The sequence below is a fragment of the Ranitomeya imitator genome, chromosome 1 (assembly GCF_032444005.1).
Source record: "Ranitomeya imitator isolate aRanImi1 chromosome 1, aRanImi1.pri, whole genome shotgun sequence".
Taxonomy (NCBI): domain Eukaryota; kingdom Metazoa; phylum Chordata; class Amphibia; order Anura; family Dendrobatidae; genus Ranitomeya; species Ranitomeya imitator.
Window position 1 is genome coordinate 904,342,221 of NC_091282.1, and position 24,357 is coordinate 904,366,577.

The window sequence follows — 24,357 nt, forward strand, 5'->3', positions numbered from 1 at the left end:
GTATATTGCCCAGCCACGTAGTATATTGCCCAGTCACGTAGTATATTGCCCAGTCACGTAGTATATTGCCCAGCCACATAGTATATTGCACAGTGATGTAGTATACAGCACCGACACGTAGTATATTGCCCAGCCACGTAGTATATTGCCCAGCTACATAGTATATTGCCCAGTCACGTAGTATATTGCCCAGTCACGTAGTATATTGCCCAGTCACGTAGTATATTGCCCAGTCACGTAGTATATTGCCCAGCGACATAGTATATTGCCCAGTCACGTAGTATATTGCCCAGTCACGTAGTATATTGCCCAGTCACGTAGTATATTGCCCAGCGACGTAATATATAGCACAGAGCCACGTAGTATACAGCACAGAGCCACGTAGTTTATTGCCCAGTCACGGTGTATATAGCACTGCCCACACAGTATATAACAGTGGCCACGTAATATCTAGCACAGCCCACGGAGTATATCACACAGCCCACATAGTATATAACACTGCATATGTAGTATACAGCACAGAGCCACGCGGTATCTAACACAGCCCACGTAGTATACAGCAGTGTGGGCACCATATCCCTGTTAAAAAAATAATTAAAATAAAAAATAGTTATATACTCACCCCTGGGATCCAGCGAATCTCTGGCGATATGCGCGCGGCTGCCGCCATCTTCCGTTCCCAGGATGCATTGCGAAATTACCCAGATGACTTAGCGGTCTCGCGAGACCGCTAAGTCTTCTGGGGAATTTTGCAATGCATCGCTAATTTTTAATAATACCAGTTTTTAATAATACCAGTCCATAGCAGCTCCACCTTAGCATTTGGGTCAAAGTAGTCTGTACTCGTTACTGATCCAGCCATGGGCCCATCCATCTGGTCGATCAAGAGAATCTCCTCAGTCCATAAAACCTTTGAGAAACAAGTCTTTTTTTCTCAACATGTTTTTTTTTTCTGTGATTAGCAACAAAACTTGTGATGGTTGTATGTTCAGGCTCCAATAGTTTAGCAATTTCAAAAGCTCTGCATCCCTCTGTAAGATTAACAATTTTTTACTTTTCAGAGTCAGTTCAATTTTTGGGGGGCTCCTTTTACCTGAGGAAAACAAGCTGCATAATAATTCTCTCCCTATTAGACCAATACACATCACCTGATCTGCTTCATCCATTAAGCAATCAGATTTAAAATACTCACCTAATATTTGTGCACTAAGGCCCTATTTCATCAAAACAGTTTTGCCAGAATGCTGGTCTAAATTGCTTTGAAAAATAGAAAAATGCTGACGCAACTCAGAGCTGCACAAAATTTTTTAAACTTTTGGCTGAAGTTTATCCCAGCTAAGTGAAAATAGGCAGAGTTCGGTGGAGATTGGACTTGATGTCAGGGGCATGACACCACAGCTAGTCTAATTCATGATGAGCTGTGATGTTCCCTATGCCAGAATCTTAGACTGGAGTAACATTTCTGGTATGACACTCTTCATGAATCATGAATGTCTGACTCAACCACGAAAGAGAAAATCGCCGATCTTGTTGAATCAGTGTCACAGTGTATATAATACTAGATGGTGGCCCAATTTTAATGCATCGGGTATTCTAGAATATGTATGTAGTTTATTTATGAAGATTTAAGAATAATGCAATTGCAGCGCCCCAGAGATCTGGTCGTTGCAGTATGACACTCTGCCGCTAAGGGGAGTGATAGTACGTCTGATGGCATTGAAGGAATTCTACTGACCAGGTATCACCAGCACACATTACACTTCACACTCCGGCCACTAGGGGGAGAAAAAGGCTTTATTTATTTTGCCACTCCTCACACTGGTAAAACTAGGGGTTGGATAGGAAGTTAGTCAGAAGCTGACTGGGTTGGATTCAGGCAACATCCCATGGCAGAGGGTGTTGCAGGGAGAAGACACAGGGGGGTCCCTGTCAGGCGTGGGAACCTGGCAGGTGCCTAGCAAACAGAGCAGAACATTACGGAACCGCGCCTGCACACCCCGCGGCGGTATCCAAAGAAAGTGACACGATGGGAAGGATATAGTGGAACAGTGAGAAACGAGATCAAGCACAAAGGAGAGCCAGTAGGAGTCGTGCCGTGAGACCGATGCAACATCCTACTGAGGTGCATAGCTGGTGGCCGGAACACTGCGGGAGTAACTGACTCTAGGCCTTACTTCGAACTTCGCAGGACAGTTAATTATACGTTGGCTGTCTACCTTAAATTTCCTACGGAGACATAGGGGGCAACGCGTGGAGAGGGGCGTCTCTAGGGTCCCGGAAGAGCTCCGAGCCTTCCCGTCATACGGGTGCGTCCTAGCCATAACATACCTGGGGGACGAGAAACTAGTAACATCTGGAACTAACGAGAGAGAAATAAAGAGAACTAGAAAGTACGAACGAACGAGAACAGCAGTTGTGAGGACTATTCTGAATGCTCAGCAGGGTAACATAGTAACATAACATAGTAACATAGTTAGTAAGGCCGAAAAAAGACATTTGTCCATCCAGTTCAGCCTATAGCACTACAGGGTAGCACTACAATACACAGGCGCTAGTGGTAGGCACTGATTTCCACCTGCAAAGGGAACTCTGGATGTGCCCATCGGACCGGCCGGTCTCAGAAAGCCCTGTTAATCGTGCTCTGGATTGAGGATCCTGAAGTCTTCAGTAAAGAGACTGCAACCTTGCGTCCTCGTTATTGACTGCACCTAACACCATCACCATCTACCTTACTGGGAAGACATGGGGACATACTTCACCTCTGGGAAGGTATACCATCCAGCTGTCATTCCATCACCCCAGCGGACCCCACAGCAGCGTCGGTCACCCTGACCGAACACCACAGGTGGCATCACGAATCCCTGATAGACTGTACCACTTTTATTGGACGCCCCTTAGCAGGGTCGCGGACCGGGTCTAGCCACCGTGACAGCCTCAGAACCGAACCAGAGAGGCCCGGTACCGAGAACTCGTGGCCCTGTGTCTGGGGGCGATCCACAATGAATACACAGGATTTTCTGGGTAAAATATATACATTATCATGAAATTTTATTGCTCATAGAACTTAATACAGCTGAACGAAATTATTAAACAGATCATCAAAATATATAAACCATTACATGAATATCTAAGTAGACGTGACTGAACTACATGGCACTGTGACTGACAGAACTTGTTCAGTAAATGTGACTGAACTGCGTGGCACTGTGACTGACAGAGCTTGTTCAGTAAACGTGACTGAACTGCGTGGCACTGTGACTGACAGAACTTGTTCAGTAAACGTGACTGAACTGCGTAGCACTGTGACTGACAGAACGTGTTCAGTAAACGTGACTGAACTACGTGGCACTGTGACTGACAACTTGTTCAGTAAACGTGAGTGAACTACGTGGCACTGTGACTGACAGAACTTGTTCAGTAAACGTGACTGAACTGTGTGGCACTGTGACTGACAGAACCTGTTCAGTAAAACGTGAGTGAACTATGTGGCACTGTGACTGACAGAACTTGTCCAGTACACGTGACTGAACTACGTGGCACTGTGACTGACAGAACTTGTCCAGTAAACGTGAGCGAACTATGTGGCACTGTGACTGACAGAACTTGTCCAGTAAACGTGAGTGAACTATGTGGCTCTGTGACTGACAGAACTTGTCCAGTAAACGTGATTAAACTACATCACACTGTGACTGACAGAACTTATTCAGTAAACGTGACGGACTGCGCCTGTCGCTGATTGGTTGCACCAGCCGCCCGCGACCAATCAGCGATGCGGGATTTCCATTACAGACAAACAGACAGAATTAGACGATTCTTTATCAATAAGTTGCACTACCAATGTCAATAGGACTCTGCTCTTCCTAAACCCTGTAATATTTCTGAAAGAATAAAAGTTTGAATATTGAAGAAATAATATATAAAAATGTGAGTTTGAGATAAAATACTAGGCATTGCCCAAGGGCACACATAGCACTGTTTGAGGAAAAAGCACACAGTCATACTAAATATAATTTACTAATTTATGGTGATATTACTGCCGGTGATTTCATTTAAAAAAATAGTTGAAGACATATCACATATAGTAGTGTGCTGCGTAATAGGTGAAACACGATTTTTTTGATTGTGTTGAAATTTGCTGTGAAACGCGCAGTTTTGCCACACTACACGTACATGTGAACCCAGCCTTAAAGAGTAACCGTCATTTCAGTTTTTTTTTTTAAATAGATCAATAGTGCTCTTGAAAATAAGAAACTTAGTGATATATCTGATTAGAGAAAAACGATTTCTGGACTCATCATTCAATCTTAAAATTATCTATTCACAGGTAAAATCTTTTTTCAATGAATACACATGTTCCCAGTTTTGAAATAGGAGATGACAGTTGGTGCTCATCAAGTTCTATGGAGAAATATAACTTGTTTCATTAGAACTTGAAGCACAGTCAATGTCTGTCTGTCTCTAGCTCCTCCCCTTCTCCATAGAATTTAAAAATCACCAACTGTCATCTACTAGCTCAGTAATGTGGAAACCTGTCTTCACTGAATACAAAAAGATAATTGGCTGGTCCCATCGAAATTGGTTGGCTCAGCCAACTCTTATGTAATGTGTCTGTGGGCCTTAAAGGGAACCTGTCACCATTTTTTTCCGACATAACCTACGGCCACCACCTTTCAGCCCTGATATACAACATTCTATAATACTGCACATATGCCACCAATTCTCCCTGCAAGGCTAAAAAAGACCTTTTATTATACTCACCTATGGGGCTGTCCAGTCAATGGGCATCGCTGGTCTTGGCAGGTTCCCCTAAAGGCTACGTTCCCACAATGAGCTTTTGGCCAGTTTTTGATGTTGCAGATTTTCTGCAGAATTTGTACACTCAATAAATAATATAGGTTACTTGCATGTTTTCGAAAATACGTAGCATTAAAAACTCAGCATAAACTGATATGCAGCGAATGTTATATCTGCAGCACTGGTCAGTTTCCACTGCAGATTTTCTCAGCATATAGGTTAAATTTTGATAAATAATTTTCTTCACAATGCTGCTATTGTAATATATATATTGGATTTTTCAATCACAAACATTAAGACTGAAAATCTATGTATCCAACTCTTCTTAACATTCCCCTATTCTCTCTTCTAGGTAAAAGAAGAAGTGGGAGATGTTAATATCCTCATAAATAATGCTGGTGTTGTGTTCTGTGCGGACCTTCTCTCTCTAGAGGATAATCAGATCCAGAAAATATTTGAAGTGAATGTGCTTGCTCACTTTTGGGTAAGTATAACTGGTAGTTGTTTGTTTAGAACTGGACTATGTCACTTTTAAATGTCTTATACTGTATATTATATATAGTTAGTTAATTCAAGGCAACACAGTATTAACAATATATACTGTTTTAGATCACAGCCAACCAGCAACTTTTCCTGCATGTGACAAATTCCGGTAATTAGCAAGATGTACAATAACAAATTGCATTGTGGTACCATGTTAGCCAGAAAAATCGATGTGAATACTTTTCTGCCCAATGATGACTGAAGTATTCTAGGAGTGATACCTTTATTGGCTAACCAGAAAATAATATTTTTTCAAGCTTTCAGAGCACAGAGGCTCCTTCTTTAGGCAAGATTACAAAAGGTTACTAAAGGTTACAAAAGATTACTTCTGTCATCATTGTGCAGAAAAGTATTCACATCAGTAATTAGCAAAAAACCTATAAAGGCGGTATCAGACTAGTTTTCCAGGGGCCGATCAGTAACACTGATTCTTGGAGACCACTGTTCATCTACATGCAAATATTACATTCTCCTTAGTAACAAATTTACCTGTGTTTCTATATATTATAATCTAAGACAATTTTTACATGAATGATAAGATGCTGCTCTGGTCTGCACAGAAGGAATCAAGTATATAGTACCAACTGCTACTCAAATAGAGGGGTGGGTGTCCACTTCTGCACAGGGGCCCACCCGGAGATTCATCTGTTCCCAGGGCTAGTCCAATTCTGCATATGGGGCCATTTATACTGCATTATTATTGAGAATGAGCATTCCTAAGAACACGATAATCGTGCAGTCTAAGCATGCTGCCCATCACACTGTGAGGTGGACAGGGTGGTAGTCATGGCGAGGGGCTGCTGTTTCGACACACCCTGGCTCCCCGCAAAAAAAAATAATGTCCCATCTGTTGTGTGATTTGTGTGAAATGCAAGTCACTCACTTTTGGATTGGAGTTCTCCTCAGGTTGCACGGTCTCGGTTCCAGATGTCACCACACACTGACTGACTTATTCTGAGTCCATTTTTAACAACTCAACTTTACTCAAGAGGTTCAGTTCAGTCACAGACACCGCACAAAAATTCTCACTGATCACAGATCGTTCCAGCTGTGCCGTCCCTTGCTCTCCTGGCAATCTTTGTTCCTGATACATATCATCCGGCACCACAGTTTCTCGACTAGCCAGAATGGTTCTTGCTTGGGGGTCCCCACTTGTTTTCCCTTCTGAGGGTGAAATAAAGGATGGCCCTTCCAAACATTTTCCAAACTGTAGGTCTCGGATGTTACGGAATATACCACTGAACCCAGTTGCTGCCATTTTCATGCTGCTCCTGTTTCCTCGTACTTGTGTGACTTCCAACCCTAAGGCCCCGAACTGTTGGTCTGTCCTTGAACTAGTTTCTGAAACTACCTCACCAAACTCCATCCAGCTCTCTAAGGCCAGGATCACACATGCGAGAAATACGGCCGAGTCTTGCATGTTAATACCCGGCACTGCCACCGGCACTCAGGAGCAGAGCGTGCGGCCGCATAGCAATACATGCAGCCGCACGCTCCGCTTCTGAGTGCCGGGTATTAACATGTGAGACTCGGCCGTGTTTCTCGCATGTGTGATCCCGGCCTAACTGACTAATCTAGGAAGTGTCTCAACTATCACTACTCCTACCCCTTCCAACTTGGAAATCCCCTATTTTCTTAACTACTTCTATTCTGAACTTATCTAATTTCCTAATCTACAGTGCCCCCACTATACTAAACCCTATACTACCCGTTGCTATTACGCTAGTTAAATCCTACACTTGTGCTATAATTCCCTATCTTTATCCCTAGTTCCATAAAAATACATAACTATACATTACACAATAAAGCATTATCACATAACACACCATCTTACATGTAAAACGTACCCATTTTACTAGGAAGGGATGCAGGACATAACTTGACCCGGACACACCCTTACAACACGATGGAGAAGCGTTTAGAGATCATCGTGTAAACAGGATCTCTGCTGCCTAGACCAATGGCAGCCTATGCGCACTGATCAATCAACTGCAGATCATTCAGTGAGCATCTGAAGTGCCTGTGTAAAAAGGCTACAAATCAACCATTGACTGACACAAGTGTTCCCTGCTGACAAATGTTTAACACTATGCATATTACACATTGTAATTGAACTTTTAAAAAATGCTCATTGACAAAGATCAAATATATGTAAGAGCAAATACCATACCAGGGTAATACTTAATGTAATCTTTGCACCACACAATGCTCAACTGTGAAGTGCTCATTTGCGTACATGAGCTATCTGCCAAAGGGTACTTGTTATCACATTTAGGCAAATAGCAAACAAGAGTGTATCTACATCTGTAGGACAAGGCTTGGCAGTGTCAATGTGTTTGCTATTGGTTTTTACTCTCTTTTTGTAACTCTAGACCACACGAGCATTCCTGCCATCAATGATGAGGAAAAATCATGGGCACATTGTGACTATTGCGTCATCAGCTGGACTTCTTGGGGTTCCATTTTTGGTGGACTATTGGTATGATTTTATAATGTATTCTCACAATTATCAATGTTCAATGCTACCAAACCACAAGGTACTATAAACCAAAGAACCATAACATACTTGTACGTTTTGCAATTATAATGAAAACTACTATGTGAATTCTTTAATTAGAACTAAATAATGCATGTCATGATACATCAATGTGGTATGGAAGGGTATGCATAATAGGAGAGGTTAGAAAAAAAGATAATTTATTCCAGAAACAGTGGCACTTTCATTAGAGTTACATTACCAGATATAGCCTAAGGATAAGAGTGGCACTGCTTCTGGAAAAATAAAAAAACACCTTTTTTTCTAAGACTATGAGTACACATTTTTCTGAGAGTTTTTAAAATAGAAAATGAGCAGAAAGTGAACAAATATTCTCTAAATCCTCATCAAATTCTCAAAAGTCCTCAAAAACTAAGTTTCTGCTGTGGAAAATCAGAAAAAAAATGGCAGATAACTTTATTTGGAAAATCCCTTTAAGGCCAGTTTCACAAGTCCATTTTTTTCCGGTACCGGAAAAAAATGGTACCAGAGATATCGGTGTCCGTGTGTGTAACATTGGCAGCACATGTGTGTGGCAATCGTGTGCTGCCCATGTGGTGCAACAGTACCACACATACTGGCACCTGAGAAGCAGCAGTACAGTTAACGCTGTTCCCAGGCGCCGGGTGCTGAAGATGGCTCACATCATTCTCCTCTGCTCTGTCAGCAATCAGCGCGAGCAGGGGAGAACGATGAGAGATATATTCAAGTGAGAACAATGAGAACAGGCAGCGGCTGATGGGACTATTACTCGCATCAGCCTACACCTGCTGCCTCTAATACCAGTGATAGCAGGAGCGGCTGAAGGGTGTATTCACACGCTGCCTGCGCTATAAATAAATAAAAAATTGTGGGTTCCCCTGTAATTTCTTTAACCAGCCAGGCAAAACTCTCAGCTGGGGGGCTGTAACCCTCAGCTGTCAGCTTCAGCAAGACTAATTATCAAGAATAGGGTCCCCACGATGTTTGTTTTTAATTATTTAAATAAATATTTTTAAAAATGGTGTGTGGTCCCCCCCATTTTTGACAACCAGCCAAGCTAAAGCTAACAGCTTGGGGCTGTTATTCTTAGGCTGGTAAGGCGCCATGGATATGGACCCCAAGCCTAAAATTAGCAGCCCGCAGCGCCCAGAAAAGGCACATCTGTTTGATGCACTAATTCTGGCGCTTTGCCTGGCTCTTCCCACTTGCCCTATACCTGTGGCAAGTGGCGTAATATTTGTGGGGTTGATGTCATCTTTGTATTGTTTAGTGACATCAAGCCCATGGATTACTAATGGAAAGGTGTCTATAAGACACCCTACCCTTTACTAATCCTATAGTTATATGGTAAATAAAGACATAGCCAGTATAGTAAGTAATTTATTTGAAATAAAACAAAACACACGTTTCCATTTTTATTTAAAAGTAACAAACACCATTATACTCACTGAACACCTAATTCCACTGAATCCCTCGTCTTCTGTAATTAAAAAAATAAATAAAAAAGCAATATTCCTCACCTGTTCATTGTTTTATCCCATCCTCGTCGGTTTAATCTGCTTGTTTCAGGGGCAGCACGGTGGCGCAGTGGTTAGCACAGCAGCCTTGCAGCGCTGGGGTCCTGGGTTCTAATCCCACCCAGGGCAACATCTGCAAAGAGTTTGTATGTTCTCTCCGTGTTTGCGTGGGTTTCCTCCCACATTCCAAAGACATACTGATAGGAATTCTAGATTGTAAGCCCAATCGGGGACAGCGATGATAATGTGTGCAAAACTGTAAAGCGCTGCGGAATATGTTAGCGCTATATAAAAATAAAGATTAGGGGCAGCACGGTGGCGCAGTGGTTAGCACAACAGCCTTGCAGCGCTGGGGTCCTGGGTTCTAATCCCACCCAGGACAACATCTGCAAAGAGTTTGTATGTTCTCTCCGTGTTTGCGTGGGTTTCCTCCGGGCACTCCGGTTTCCTCCCACATTCCAAAGACATACTGATAGGAATTCTAGATTGTGAGCCCCATCGGGGACAGTGATGATAATGTGTGCAACCTGTAAAGCGCTGCGGAATATGTTAGCGCTATATAAAAATAAAGATTATTATTGGGGGAAAATGTGTGTAAATGGGTTAGTAACTGGCTTAGTGATAGAAAGCAGAGGGTGGTTATAAATGGTATAGTCTCTAACTGGGTCGCTGTGACCAGTGGGGTACCGCAGGGGTCAGTATTGGGACCTGTTCTCTTCAACATATTCATTAATGATCTGGTAGAAGGTTTACACAGTAAAATATCGATATTTGCAGATGATACAAAACTATGTAAAGCAGTTAATACAAGAGAAGATAGTATTCTGCTACAGATGGATCTGGATAAGTTGGAAACTTGGGCTGAAAGGTGGCAAATGAGGTTTAACAATGATAAATGTAAGGTTATACACATGGGAAGAGGGAATCAATATCACCATTACACACTGAACGGGAAACCACTGGGTAAATCTGACAGGGAGAAGGACTTGGGGATCCTAGTTAATGATAAACTTACCTGGAGCAGCCAGTGCCAGGCAGCAGCTGCCAAGGCAAACAGGATCATGGGGTGCATTAAAAGAGGTCTGGATACACATGATGAGAGCATTATACTGCCTCTGTACAAATCCCTAGTTAGACCGCACATGGAGTACTGTGTCCAGTTTTGGGCACCGGTGCTCAGGAAGGATATAATGGAACTAGAGAGAGTATAAAGGAGGGCAACAAAATTAATAAAGGGGATGGGAGAACTACAATACCCAGATAGATTAGCGAAATTAGGATTATTTAGTCTAGAAAAAAGACGACTGAGGGGCGATCTAATAACCATGTATAAGTATATAAGGGGACAATACAAATATCTCGCTGAGGATCTGTTTATATCAAGGAAGGTGACGGGCACAAGGGGGCATTCTTTGCGTCTGGAGGAGAGAAGGTTTTTCCACCAACATAGAAGAGGATTCTTTACTGTTAGGGCAGTGAGAATCTGGAATTGCTTGCCTGAGGAGGTGGTGATGGCGAACTCAGTCGAGGGGTTCAAGAGAGGCCTGGATGTCTTCCTGGAGCAGAACAATATTGTATCATACAATTATTAGGTTCTGTAGAAGGACGTAGATCTGGGTATTTATTATGATGGAATATAGGCTGAACTGGATGGACAAATGTCTTTTTTCGGCCTTACTAACTATGTTACTATGTTACTATGTAATCCATGTCTGGGGGATAAACAGTTTTCTACCTGGATGGTGCCAATATGCGACCGTCCAGACTGAGAACCACTGATGAATGAGCTACTGCAAGTGACCGGTGGTGACATCATCAAGGTTACCACTGGTCACTGAGGCTGCATTCCCAGCTGGGCTGATCTGCGGTGACCTCAGCACCGTGGGAAAAAGTCACTATGTTCACCGCAGTTCATCTCAGTGAGTTCACTGCAGATCACCGGCTGAACTGCGGTGAACTCAGTGACATGGTCCGTGGAAAAACACTGATATATGGTCCGTGGAAAAACACTTGACATGTGCGCAGAGCCATAGATTATAATGGGTCTATGTGTGTAAGTGTCTCCGGTAGGTGTGAAAACTGTCATCACACGGTCCAGAGACACTGATGTGTGAAAGAGGCTTAAGGTACTTTTCACAAAGAAAATATCATGCACACATCTGCACTAAATTCTAGTCATCCACACCATTATCATTAGCGATCACTACTGACAAAATTGCATTTTATTAGTCATATATCTGTTTAGCTTTAACCCCTTAGTGACCGAGCCAAATTTTTGAAATCTGACCAGTGTCACTTTATGTGGTAATAACTCTGCAACGCTTCAACAAATCCCAGTGATTTTGAGATTGTTTTTTCGTGACACATTATACTTTATGATAATGGTAAATTTAGTTCAACATTTTTTGTGTTTATTTATAAAAAATATAAAAAATTTGAGAAAAATTTTAAAAAATTAGCAATTTTCTAAATTTGAATGATTATCCCTTTAATCCAGATAGTCATACAACAGCAAACCATTAATAAATAACATTTCCCACATGTTGGCTTTACATCAGCACCATTTGTAAATAGTTATTTTATTTTGTTAGCATTTTAGGAGGTTTAAAAATGTAGCAGCAATTTTTCATTTTTTCAAAGAAATTTACCACATTTATTTTTTTAGGGACTTATCCATGTTTGAAGTGACTTTAGGGGTCCCATATATTGGGAAACCCCCAAACGTGATACCATTTTAAAAACAGCACCCCTAAACATATTGAAAACTGCTGTCAGGTAGTTTATTAACCCATCAGGTGCTTTACAGGAATTAATGCAAAGTGACATGACAGAAATGAAAATGTGTATTTTTACCACCTAAATGTCGGTAACTTCTAAACAGATTACTACAGTCATCAGACTCTAAGGCCGCTATTTGGTCATGAATTGCCATCGCAAACATCAGGACAACAAAATCATGATCTGAGGGCACCAATTGGGATAAAGAAGAAGCCCCCACACTCTGTTAACCATTTATAATGATGTAGTCACTATTGACAGCAGCATCTAAGGGGTTAAACAGATTTAGAAGGTGCAAATACTGATCATGGGTGATACAGCAAGTTGTCAGCTATAGTGTACAACCAACAGATGCTGGATTGTCATCTGTATGGGGAGGCCATTCTCTTATATGTCAGGTCAGTTAAAAGGCGTATTGGCGGTCATTAAGGGGTTAAGACACAAAAGAGCACAGTGAGGTCAAAAATACTCTGTTGTAAAAAAAAAAATCACAGTAATAAGCAAGTGCTAGTCAAAAGATGGAAAAAACAGGGTATTTAGTTGATACGGTTTTTTTTGCTGCTCCACCAATGGTCAAGGTATACCCATATAGAGCAGTCCTAACTAATGTATATAATCCCTATCTGATGTATTTAAAAACCTGATCATCTGTATAGTACCTGTATAAGCAGGGTTCAGAGAGGGAATATCCATGTGGACATGCTGGATGGAACAGCTTTGATGCAAATGACCCATTAAGAGTGGTGGACTCCCTAGTCTTGTAGAAACAAGAGAACAATTATAGAACCAGAAACACATGGGCTACTTGCACATTGAACAAGTCTGTAGGAACCTGTTCACACACCACCAAGAAACTTGAAGACACAAAAGAGCACAGAGAGGTCAAAAATACTCTGTTGTAAAAAAAAATCACAGTAATAAGCAAGTGCTAGTCAAAAGATGGAAAAAAACAGGGTATTTAGTTGATACGTTTCTTTGCAAAAAAATGTATACTAAGCTGCTCCACCAATCGTCAAGGTATGTTTTAGCTTTAGTAATATGAATGATGATGTGAAATGTATAATCTCATTTCAGCTCTACCAAGTTTGCTGCAGTTGGATACCATAAAGCTTTGACCGCCGAGCTTGCTGCACTAAAGATGTCAGGGATAAAAACATCATGTCTGTGTCCTGTTTTTGTAGATACTGGCTTTGTTAAAAATCCAAGTACAAGGTAAAAACATGAATGTTCTTAATTTTCAACATGCACAATTATTATTATTTTACAAGGCGTATGAAAAAAAGACAACAGAAGTGAATAAGATCCACATATGCCACGTGACTCAAATGATGAATAGCTGCATGACTTGATACATGACTCAAATGGCCTAATAAAGTCCCCCATACACATCATATTCACATTGGCTGAAGCCGCTGATAATGACAGGTTCAGCCAATGGTCTGATGTGTATGGTGGCATCGGCCAACTGATGGTCAGAGGAGATGTCAATCGGACATGTCCAATTTTGGACTGTCAATTGGATTGTTCTCCCAGATATAAGTTGCCGGCCGATGTGTCACTGGGTGGCTTCCTCATACAGAACACAGGAGCGCTCGGCCGAGCAGGCGCTGCCATGTATAGGAGAGTCGGCTAAGATGGCTGCCGGCTAAAGCGTTGTTCAGCCGGCAGACATCTGATGTGTATGGCCAGCTTTAGGCTCAGTCCACATCTGAGTCATTACGAGAGCAAAATAACAAAAGCAACCAAAGTAACAAATCGGTCTCACGACAGACAAGCAGAAGAGAGAGGATACATCCAAGCAATAATCAAGAATATAGACACTTGCCATTAAGTAAAATCTACCTTATTTTCTACTAAAGAAAAGGTAAAACAGCAATTGTCCAGGGAGGCACAATCAGGCAGCGTGGAACCGGCTATGTCCTTTTCACCTTAGCTGATGCTTTAACAAGCCGGAAACACTAAACATCTTGATACAGCTAGCCTCATTCTGAGAATGTACTGATTTCCATGATGTCGTGGTTGATTTAATTACCCAATTTGATAAATAATTGTATATGTAACAAAATATGGAGAAACAAAGAAACCAGCAATAATATGAATACAAAATAGCAGGAAGGTTGTAAAACCATACTTAACCCCTTCATACTTAACCCCTTCACCATACTTAACCCCTTCATGACCAGACCAAATTTTACATCTCTGACCAGTGTCACTTTATGTGGTAACAACTCTGGAACGCTTCAACGGATCCCAGTGATTGTTTATTTTCTCGTGACATATTGTACTTTATGATAGTGGTAAAATTTGTTCTATATGACTGAAAACTATTTATTTGTGAAAATATAGGAAATTTGGCGGACATTTTGAAAATGTTGCAATTTTTAAACTTTTAATTCTTATGCCCTTAAAGGTAACCTTTCACCCCCCCAGGGCCTATTAAATTAAAATAGCCACCTTCAGCAGCACTAAGGGTATGTGCACACTATGCAGATTTAGTGCAGATTTAGTGCAGTTCTGCAGCGTTTTTTTCTGCAGCAGAAACGCTGCAGAACTGCACTGTGATTTACAGTACAATGTAAATCAATGTGAAAAAAAAAGCTGTGCACATGGTGCAGAAAAATCTGCGCAGAAACGCTGCAGATTTCAAAGAAGTGCATGTCACTTCTTTTGTGCATTTCTGCAGCGTTTCTGCACCCCTCCATTATAGAAATCTGCAGTGGTAAAATCCGCACAAAAACTGCACAAAATCCGCATCAATTCCATACAAAAAATGCACTAAAACCACATAAAAAAAGGCATCTAAAATGCATCAAAAATGCACCTGCGGATTCTGCCAGGAGATGGAGATTTAGTGCAGAAAATTCTGCACCACATTTCCTACGTGTGCACATAGCCTAAGGCTGCATTCTGTGAAGGTGGCTCTTATGTTTATTGTCCCTAGGAATGCTGAAAAAATTACTTTTATAAATTTCCCGCCATACCGCTATTGAGTCAGAGAGGTATATGTTCTCCCCCTGACTCAACCGCCTCGCAGCCGTCCATCATCTAGCTTTGTCCTCCGTGCGCCGCCTCTTCTCTTTCTTGTGACATCACTGGTGCCTGCGCTCTGCAATCAGTTCCCGGGCATGCACCTGTGTGTAGCCGAGGCCCCAGATCCCGCCCCGCAGTGTGTTATGATGTATTCACACTGCGGGGCTGGGAATCTGGCGCCTGCGTAGTGGAGCTACACGCAGGCACAGGCACCTGATGTAAGTTCAGGGGCAGCGCGCACAGCGCATGCCCGAGAACTGATTGCAAAGCGCAGGCGCCGGTAACGTCACGAGAAAGAGAGGAGGTGGCGCACGGAGGACAGAGCTGGATGATGGATGGCTGGGAGACGATTGAGTCAGGGGGAGAAATCATACCTCCCTGACTCAATAGAGGTATGGCGGAAAATTTACAAAAGTCATTATTTCAGTGTTCCTAGGGATAATAAACACAAGAGCCGCCTTCACAGAATGCAGCCTTAGTGCTGCTGAAGGTAGCTATCTTACTTTAATACGCCCTGGGGGGGGGGGGTGACAGGTTCCCTTTAAACCAGAGAGTTATAGCACACATTTTGGTTAATAAATAAAATGTACCACATGTTTACTTTATATCAGCACAATTTTTTAAATATAATAGTTTTTAGGAGAAGTAAAAATTATATATAATCCCAGACAGAAAAGCTGTAAAACTTGAAATAAAATGACAAATTTAGTGATGTGTTTCGATCTGCAAAGATCTTGGTCCTTGCTACATTTTTTCCACTAAAAATTTCTTTTAGCCCCAAATTTGTAATTTTTACAAGGGTAGCAGGAGAAAATGGACCCCAAAATTTGTTGTGCAATTTCTCCTGAGTACAATGATAGCCCATATGTGGGGGAAAACTACTGTTTGTGAACATGGCAGGGATTGGAATAGAAGCAGTACCTTTTGATTTTTAAACACAAAATTGACTGGAATCCAGAGTGGATGCCATGTTGCCTAAACAAAGGAAACCCCCCAACAAGTGACCCCATTTTAGACACTACATATCTCAAGAAATGTATCTAAATGTGTGATGAGCACCTTGAACCCACGTGTGTGCTTCACAGACTTTTACAACATAGTGCCGTGAAACTATCACTTTACCACAAAAAATTTTCTTTTAGCCCCAAATTTTTTATTTTTACAAGTGTAACAGGAGAAAATGAAACCAAAAATGTGTTGTGCAATTTCTCCTGAGTACATTGATACCCCATTTGTTGGGAAAACTACTGTTTGGGTGCATGGCAAGGCTCAGAAAGCCCTTGAGGTGACAGAACAGCAGATCCCCCCCATAATGTGTGTACCTTTTTGTTTTATTTATTTTTTTACATAAACATACAAATTTATGGGTACAATATACAATACAGACCAAAAGTTTGGACACACCTCATTTAAAGATTTTTCTGTATTTTCATGACTATGAAAATTGTAAATTCACACTGAAGGCATCAAAACTATGCATTAACACATGTGGGATTATATACTTAACCAAAAAGTTTGAAACAACTGAAAATACGTCTTATATTCTAGGTTCTTCAAAGTAGCCACCTTTTGCTTTGATGACTGCTTTACACACTCTTGGAATTCTCTTGATAAGCTTCAAGAGGTAGTCACCGGAAATAGTTTTCACTTCACAGGTTTAATAAGTGAGCCAGTTTCTTTGTAGCGCTTGATGGTTTTTGCTACTGCACTTGGGGACACTTTCAAAGTTTTCCCAATTTTTCGGACTGACTGACCTTCATTTCTTAAAGTAATGATGGCCACTCGTTTTTCTTTACTTAGCTGCTTTTTTCTTGCCATAATACAAATTCTAACGGTCTATTCAGTAGGACTATCAGCGGTGTATCCACCAGACTTCTGCACAATACAACTGATGGTCCCAACCCCAATTATAAGGCAAAAAAAATCCCACTTATTAAACCTTACAGGGCACACCTGTGAAGTGAAAATCATTCCCGGTGACTACCTCTTGAAGCTCATCAAGAGAATGCCAAGAGTGTGCAAAGCAGTCATCAAAGCACAAGATGGCTACTTTGAAGAACCTAGAATATAAGACATAATTTCAGTTGCTTCACACTTTTTCGTTAAGTACGGTATATAATTCCACATGTGTTAATTCATAGTTTTGATGCCTTCAGTGTGAATTTACAATTTTCATAGTCATGAAAATACAGAAAAATGTTTAAATGAGAAGGTGTGTCCAAACTTTTGGTCTGTACTGTATATTCAGAATCAGAATCATGTATTTGCCAGAGAAAATTATCTGTTTTTACATGTTTAAAATTGACTTATACCGGAACTTATTTTCTTTACACTTGTTTTTATTGAAAAGCTGCATATATTGCTCAGTGAGATGGGTTTGTAATTCAGTTCGTGCTTTACAGAGTCCAATGATAACATTAGTGCTCTCTTCTTGATCATTGTGCTGTAATATGAGATACATTCATGGCATGCTCCATATGGGCTTGCTTCCAAGCTGCTAAATAGACTGTGTCATCACTCTACAGGAAAAAGGTCCCTAGAATTGCGGTACACTGTTGCATTATACATAATATTTTGAGTAATTAATAGTCTAAAAAGCCGTACTTCGGGTTCAGCAAGTGTTTCTACAAAATCACGTTTCGACATGCACCTGTATTTTCTCTCGTCTCATTTAGGCCAGATACTACACAGCGTTGGTTAGCGCCACTTGTTCCATTTCAGATTCCGTGCAAATTATAAATCTATCAACTACTTCTGTAGTAGCTCAGAATATTAGTACACCTTTGTAACATTCTCACACTATGGCCGAGATCACACTACAGCGAGATATGGCAGAGTCTCGCAGGTTAAAAACAAGCTTTGGCACCGGCACTCTAGAGCGGAGCGTGCAGCCGCATAGCAATACATGGAGCTGCACGCTCCGCTCCGCAGTGCCGATGCCAGAGCTTGTTTTCAACCTGCGAGACTTGGCCGTATCTCGCTGTAGTGTGACTCCGGCCTATCACAAATGATCACACATATGGAAATTCAATGTTGTAGCTGCTTTACTTAATCTGGTCCATTTTATATTTTCACAGTTTTCTTCTTAATAATTTTATTCAAAAAAATATGTTTTTGGTCACATACCATTTATACGTATGCATTTATTTCTGTTATCTTATGTTTAACCTGTGTACCTTTTTTCTTGACAAGCTGAGCTTTAAAATGGCGATTAGGAATAAGTAAATATTGCCGCCCCGCAGCCGAAATTCCCGTAGGTGATTTGTAGTTTTCAGTTAATGAGATTCTCATTCTCCGGGGCGGGCCTGTGGGGGGGTCTTTATGTGGTGCTCTGCTTACATATTCATCCTTATAAGCTTATGAAACGTCACTGATCCTTCAGTGACCTTCTTCTTATTTTACATAATACAGTCATGGACAAAAATTTTGAGAATGAGACAAGTATTAATTTTTCCAAAGTCTACTGCTTCATTTTTTCTAATGGCAATTTGCAAATACTCCTGAATGTCAGAGTGATCAGCTTAAAGGGAACCTGTCACCCCGAAAATCAGCCACGGCTCCGGCGCAGGCGTACTTTGCTCTGCCCTGTTGAGAGCAGACAAAGTACTGCAGTGCGCAGGCGCCGGGCCTCTGACCTTTCCGGCGCCTGCACACTGCAGTACAACAGGGCAGAGCAAAGTACGCCTGCGCCGGAGCCGTGGCTGAAGATCAGAAGAGGACATCTTGTAATGAAGATGGGAGGCGCCGCAGCGGATCGGAGACACCCATCCGACCTGACCAGCAGCGGGACCGCCCCTGGGTGAGTATAATATAATGTCTTTTTTTCCTCTTTCAGGTAACATCGGGGGCTTATCTACAGCATTACAGAATGCTGTAGATAAGCCCCTGATGCCGGTGGGCTTACCTCACCCGCGATTTTCGGGGTGACAGGTTCCCTTTAACAGCAATTACTGTACTTGCAAAGTCAATATTTGCCCCCAAACACATTTCAACATCATTGCAGTCCTGCCTTAAAAGGAGCAGCTAACATCGTTTTAGTGATTGATCCATTAACACAGGTGTGGGTGTTGATGAGGACAGGGCTGGCGATCAATCAGTCATGATTAAGTAAGAATGACATCACTGGACACTTTAAAAGGAGGCTGGTGCTTGGTATCATTGTTTCTCTTCAGTTAACCATGGTTATCTCTAAAGAAACACGTGCAGCCATCATTGCACTGCACAAAAATGGCCTAACAGGGAAGAGTATCGCAGCTACAAAGATTGCACCTCAGTCAACAATATATCGCATCATCAAGAACTTCAAGGAGAGAGCTTCCATTGTTGTCAAAAAGGCTCCAGGGCGCCCAAGAAAGACCAGCAAGCGCCAGGACCGTATCTTAAAACTGTTTCAGCTGCGGGATCGGACTACCAGCAGTGCCGAACTTGCTCAGGAATGGCAGCAGGCTGGTGTGAGTGCTTCTGCACGCACTGTGAGGCGGAGACTCTTTGTGCAAGGCCTGGTTTCAAGGAAGGCAGCAAAGAAGCCACTTCTCTCCAGAAAAAGCATCAGGGACCGACTGATATTCTGCAAAAGGTACAGGGAGTGGACTGCTGAGGACTGGGGCAAAGTCATTTTCTTTGATGAATCCCCTTTTCGATTGTTTGGGACATCTGGAAAACAGCTTATTCGGAGAAGAAGAGGTGAGCGCTACCACCAGTCTTGTCTCATGCCAACTGTAAAGCATCCTGAAACCATTCATGTGTGGGGTTGCTTCTCAGCCAAGGGAATCGGCTCACTCACAGTCTTGCCTAAAAACACAGCCATGAATAAAGAATGGTACAAGAATGTCCTCCAAGAGCAACTTCTCCCAACCGTCCAAGAGCAGTTTGGCGCCCAACAATGCCTTTTCCAGCATGATGGAGCACCTTGCCATAAAGCAAAGGTGATAACTAAATGGCTCATGGAACAAAACAGAGATTTTGGGTCCATGGCCTGGAAACTCCCCAGATCTTAATCCCATTGAGAACTTGTGGTCAATCATCAAGAGACGGGAGGACAAACAAAAAAACAACAAATTCTGGCAAAATGCAAGCATTGATTATGCAAGAATGGACTGCTATCAGTCAGGATTTGGTCCAGAAGTTGATTGAGAGCATGCCAGGGAGAATTGCAGAGGTCTTGAAGAAGAAGGGTCAACACTGCAAATATTGACTTGGTGCATTAACTCATTCTAACTGTCAATATAACCTATTGGTACTCATAATATGATTGCAATTATATTTCTGTATGTGATATAAACATCAGACAAACACTAATAAAAACCAGAGGCCAGCAGATCATCTGAAAATATAATTTTGGTGTCATTCTCAAAAATTTTGGCCATGACTGTACATTAATTTTAGCAAAATGGTGGCGGTGCATGTTCAGTAGCATCTATAGTTTGCCGATAGATGATACTGCGCAAGCGCCGCCACTAGCGCCATTTTGTTGCAGGAAAAAAGATTTGCTATGGCAAAATAGCGCCAATGGCGGCACATGCACAGTAGCATCTATCCCTAGCTGATAGATGTTACTACACTAGTGCCCCCATCTGCGCCATTTTGTTGGAGGAAAAAAATGTGGCTGTAGCAAAATGGCGGTGGCGGCGGCGCTTGTCAGTAGCATCTTTTGTCAATTGGTAGATGCTACTGCGCATGCTGTGCTATTGGCGCCATTTTGCTAAAGTTAATTTTTTTTTCAAAGCCAACACTATTATATGCATTATGTAAAATAGGCCTAGCCACTATGTGCAAAACAGATTCTATACATGGCATAAGGTGCGAGTGCAATATCAGAGCCACATAAAGGCAGCAAACCCATACACCCCATGAGTAGTAACACCAGCATTATATTAATAAATAATCCTGGGGGTGGAATGCTTACCAGAGGCCAAAGTGTAGGAGTTCTGGACCGGGTGTGCGTGCCCCGACGCGGGTTTCGTGGGTAGAAAACCCCGCTTTCTCAAGGGGAATGCAGCGTTTACCCAGGCAGGACCTTATATTACCCTTTGAACCGGCATGTGACATCCAGCCGGCCAATCACGGGTGGAGTTAGCGGCGCACGCGCACTGCGGATCCCGGACTCCCGGCCAGTGAAGCAGGGCGTCATCGTCGTCACGTGCGAGAGGGGAGGAGGAGCAATCCCCCTTCGCACGGACAAGGATAAAGCACCCAACACGGTGTGCTGAAGGAAACGATTCTGGTATTACATCTTTCGCAGTGACACGTATCTTCCCTCCATCACTACACCAGTGACTGTCACAGCATTCATAATCTATTCCAGACAAATTTTCTGCCCCAAAAATCAAATAGCCTGCCATGTGCCCAAACAGCAGTTTTTGACCAGATAAGGTGTAGTATCAAGTTAGAGAGAAAATTGCTTAACACAATATGGGATCCATATTCTCCTATTATCCATTGTGAAAACTACAAATTTGGGGCTAAAACAACATTTTAGTGGGAAAAAAAGTAAATTTTCGCTTTCACACCTAGATTGTAAAAAGTTCTGTCATGCATCTATGGGTTCAACATACTCAACATAGTCCTAGATTTATTACTTGATGGGCCTAGTTTACAAAATGTGGTCAATTTTATGGGTTTCTGCGGTTTTGGTACATCAGGGGCCCTACAAATGTGACATGGTGTCTGCAATCTATTCCAGCCCAGTTTACATTCCAAATACCAAATGTTGCTTTTTCCCTTTCGAGCCCTGCATTGACTTTGTGGGGTATCATCACCCAAAAGATGGTGAATACCAAACTGTGGGGTCCCTTTTTGTGTTTCCTCTCGTAGAAGTGAAACATTTGGGGATGAAGCATAATTTTTGTGAAATTTTTTTTAAAATATTAATACATGTGGGTTAAAAATGCTCACTATACCCTTGCGTAAAGTCCTTGAGGGGTGTAGTTTACAAAATGGTGTCTTTCTTTGTGGTTTCTACTGTTTATGCACCTTAAAGGCCCTGCAAATGTGACATGGTGCCCGCTATATATTTCAGCCAAATATGTGTTCTATGATTCAAATGGTGCTACTCCCCTACCAAGCCCCAAACAGAGGTTTCTGACCACATGTGGCCTATCGGCGCGCTCAGAAGAAACTAGGTAATACATTTTGGGAGTCCATTTTCTTGTGCTATTCCTTGTAAAAGGTAAAAAATTGGGGCTAAAGCAAAATTTTAGAGTTAAAACTACAGTTTATTTATTTTTTCATTCCACTGTGCAGTTTTTAAGATGGTATCACTTTTGGGTCATTCCCAATATATAAGCTCCTCAAAGTCCATTTAAATTTGAATAGGTTTCTAAAGAAATAGGTTTTGTATATGTCTTGGAAAAAGAAAACAACTGAAAATTGCTGCTAAACTTTTAACCCTTTTAAAATCCTAACAAAACAAGATGACGTTTGAAAAATGATGCAGATGTAAAGTAGACATATGGGAAATGTTATGAATTAATTATTTTATACAGCATGACTAACTGGTGTAAGGATATAAAAATTGAAAGTTTGAAAATTGCGAATTTTTCAACATATTCGCCAAAATTTGGATATTTTCACAAATAAATGCAAAACATATCAACCTAAATTTACCAATAACATAAAGTACAATGTGTCTCGAAAAATCAGTTTCAACATCACTGGGATACGTTTAAGTGTTCCAGAGTTGTTGCCACATGAAGGGACACTTGTCAAATTTCCAAAATGTGGCCTGGTCAATAAGGGGTTAATTATCCGCCTGGCTTCTTTTTCAAGTAAGAGCTTGTGTCTATCACCTCCTTGTGATGGGAGTGGAACATACCCAAGTCCGGTAAACATGGCTGTAATTTGTCTCCTGCATACGTTTTATCAGACATGATCCACCCGTGCTTGTACCAATGGACCGGTAATGTTCTCTAAGACATTCAAAAAGAAATATAATTGTTTTCCCAATACGATAAAAGCTACAGAGGTCAAAAATTTTTGTAACATGACAGATCATGTTATACCTGAAATGAACTGTTTCATTTATGTGTGACTGCTCCCATTTGTATCACTGGAGTGACTAAATGGTGATCAGAAAAGAGCAGTGACCACATCAGAAGTTACCTTCTGGTTTGGGCATCATGAATCAAATGGCAGTCAATTGGTGGATATAGAACAGAGAGGACAGCTAGGTTCCTGTGTGTCTTGTATCAATACTCACTGACTAAAGCCATCTACTCCAAAATGACTGACATTATTAAGAATACATTATATAAATAATTATTTATCCGGAGTGATGATGTAGACTACGACCTTGTCAGACATGGAGGATTTGTTGCAGATTTTTGGCACAGTACAATACATGACAATAGGATTATCACATCCCCATCAATGTGCAGCAGATATGAAGACATGCAGAAGATTTTAATATCTTAATATACGCCACTGTAGATTACTTATGGCATATCTGGACTCGCCCTAAAGGAGGAAATGCATTTATTCTTTGTGCAGGACTTGTTTTATCAGACCTTCTTCGCTCTCTCAGATAAAACATTCCATTTATTTTCAGATTTGCTCCCGTGCTATTGCCTGAAGATGTAGCAAAGACATTGGTGGATGGTATTTTAATTAATAAGAAGATGATTTATATCCCATCTTTTGTGTCACTTACTGGAGTGCTGGACCTGTAAGTATCAGATAAAATTGCATTAATGGTAGTTGTGTTTGGAAGTGAAACTATATTACTGATTTTTTTTACCATGAAAATTGTGGCATCTATGACCTGACAGGTTGTGGGATGATAACCAGAGATTCATGAGAAAGGTATTTTTACATGGACCTGCCACTTATAATACCGTAATCTAATATGCAAAAAAAAAATGTCCCAAAGTGTACCTATGGCACTTAAAACAATATTATAAACACATACTCTGTCCATACCATAAAGATCCAGAGTAAGGCCGGGGTCACACTTGCGAGTGCATAGCAAACATAACTCAGTAGTAATACATAACATAAGTTGATAATCCTAATATGGGTAATAGAACACTACAAGGGGACTGTGGTCAGTAAAATAATTCATGTACACAATACATATGTATGGGCAATGCAGGAAACCAGATAAGAGGAAAATACCAATGAGTGAGATGTCTGAGGAGCGATCAAGTGATACAGGACGTAAGCGGCATCCACCTCACCCCG

General features: G+C 41.5%; 1 protein-coding gene across 1 annotated transcript in view; it reads left to right on the forward strand.

The window, feature by feature from the left end:
* LOC138654113 (17-beta-hydroxysteroid dehydrogenase 13-like) overlaps positions 1-24,357 on the forward strand; it is a 74,815-nt gene that overhangs the window by 46,191 nt on the left and 4,267 nt on the right. The window contains exons 3-6 of the mRNA XM_069743390.1: positions 5,147-5,278; positions 7,710-7,816; positions 13,225-13,362; positions 23,726-23,842. Of these exons, the coding sequence (XP_069599491.1) occupies positions 5,147-5,278; positions 7,710-7,816; positions 13,225-13,362; positions 23,726-23,842 (494 nt within the window). The remainder of the gene's footprint in view (positions 1-5,146; positions 5,279-7,709; positions 7,817-13,224; positions 13,363-23,725; positions 23,843-24,357) is intronic.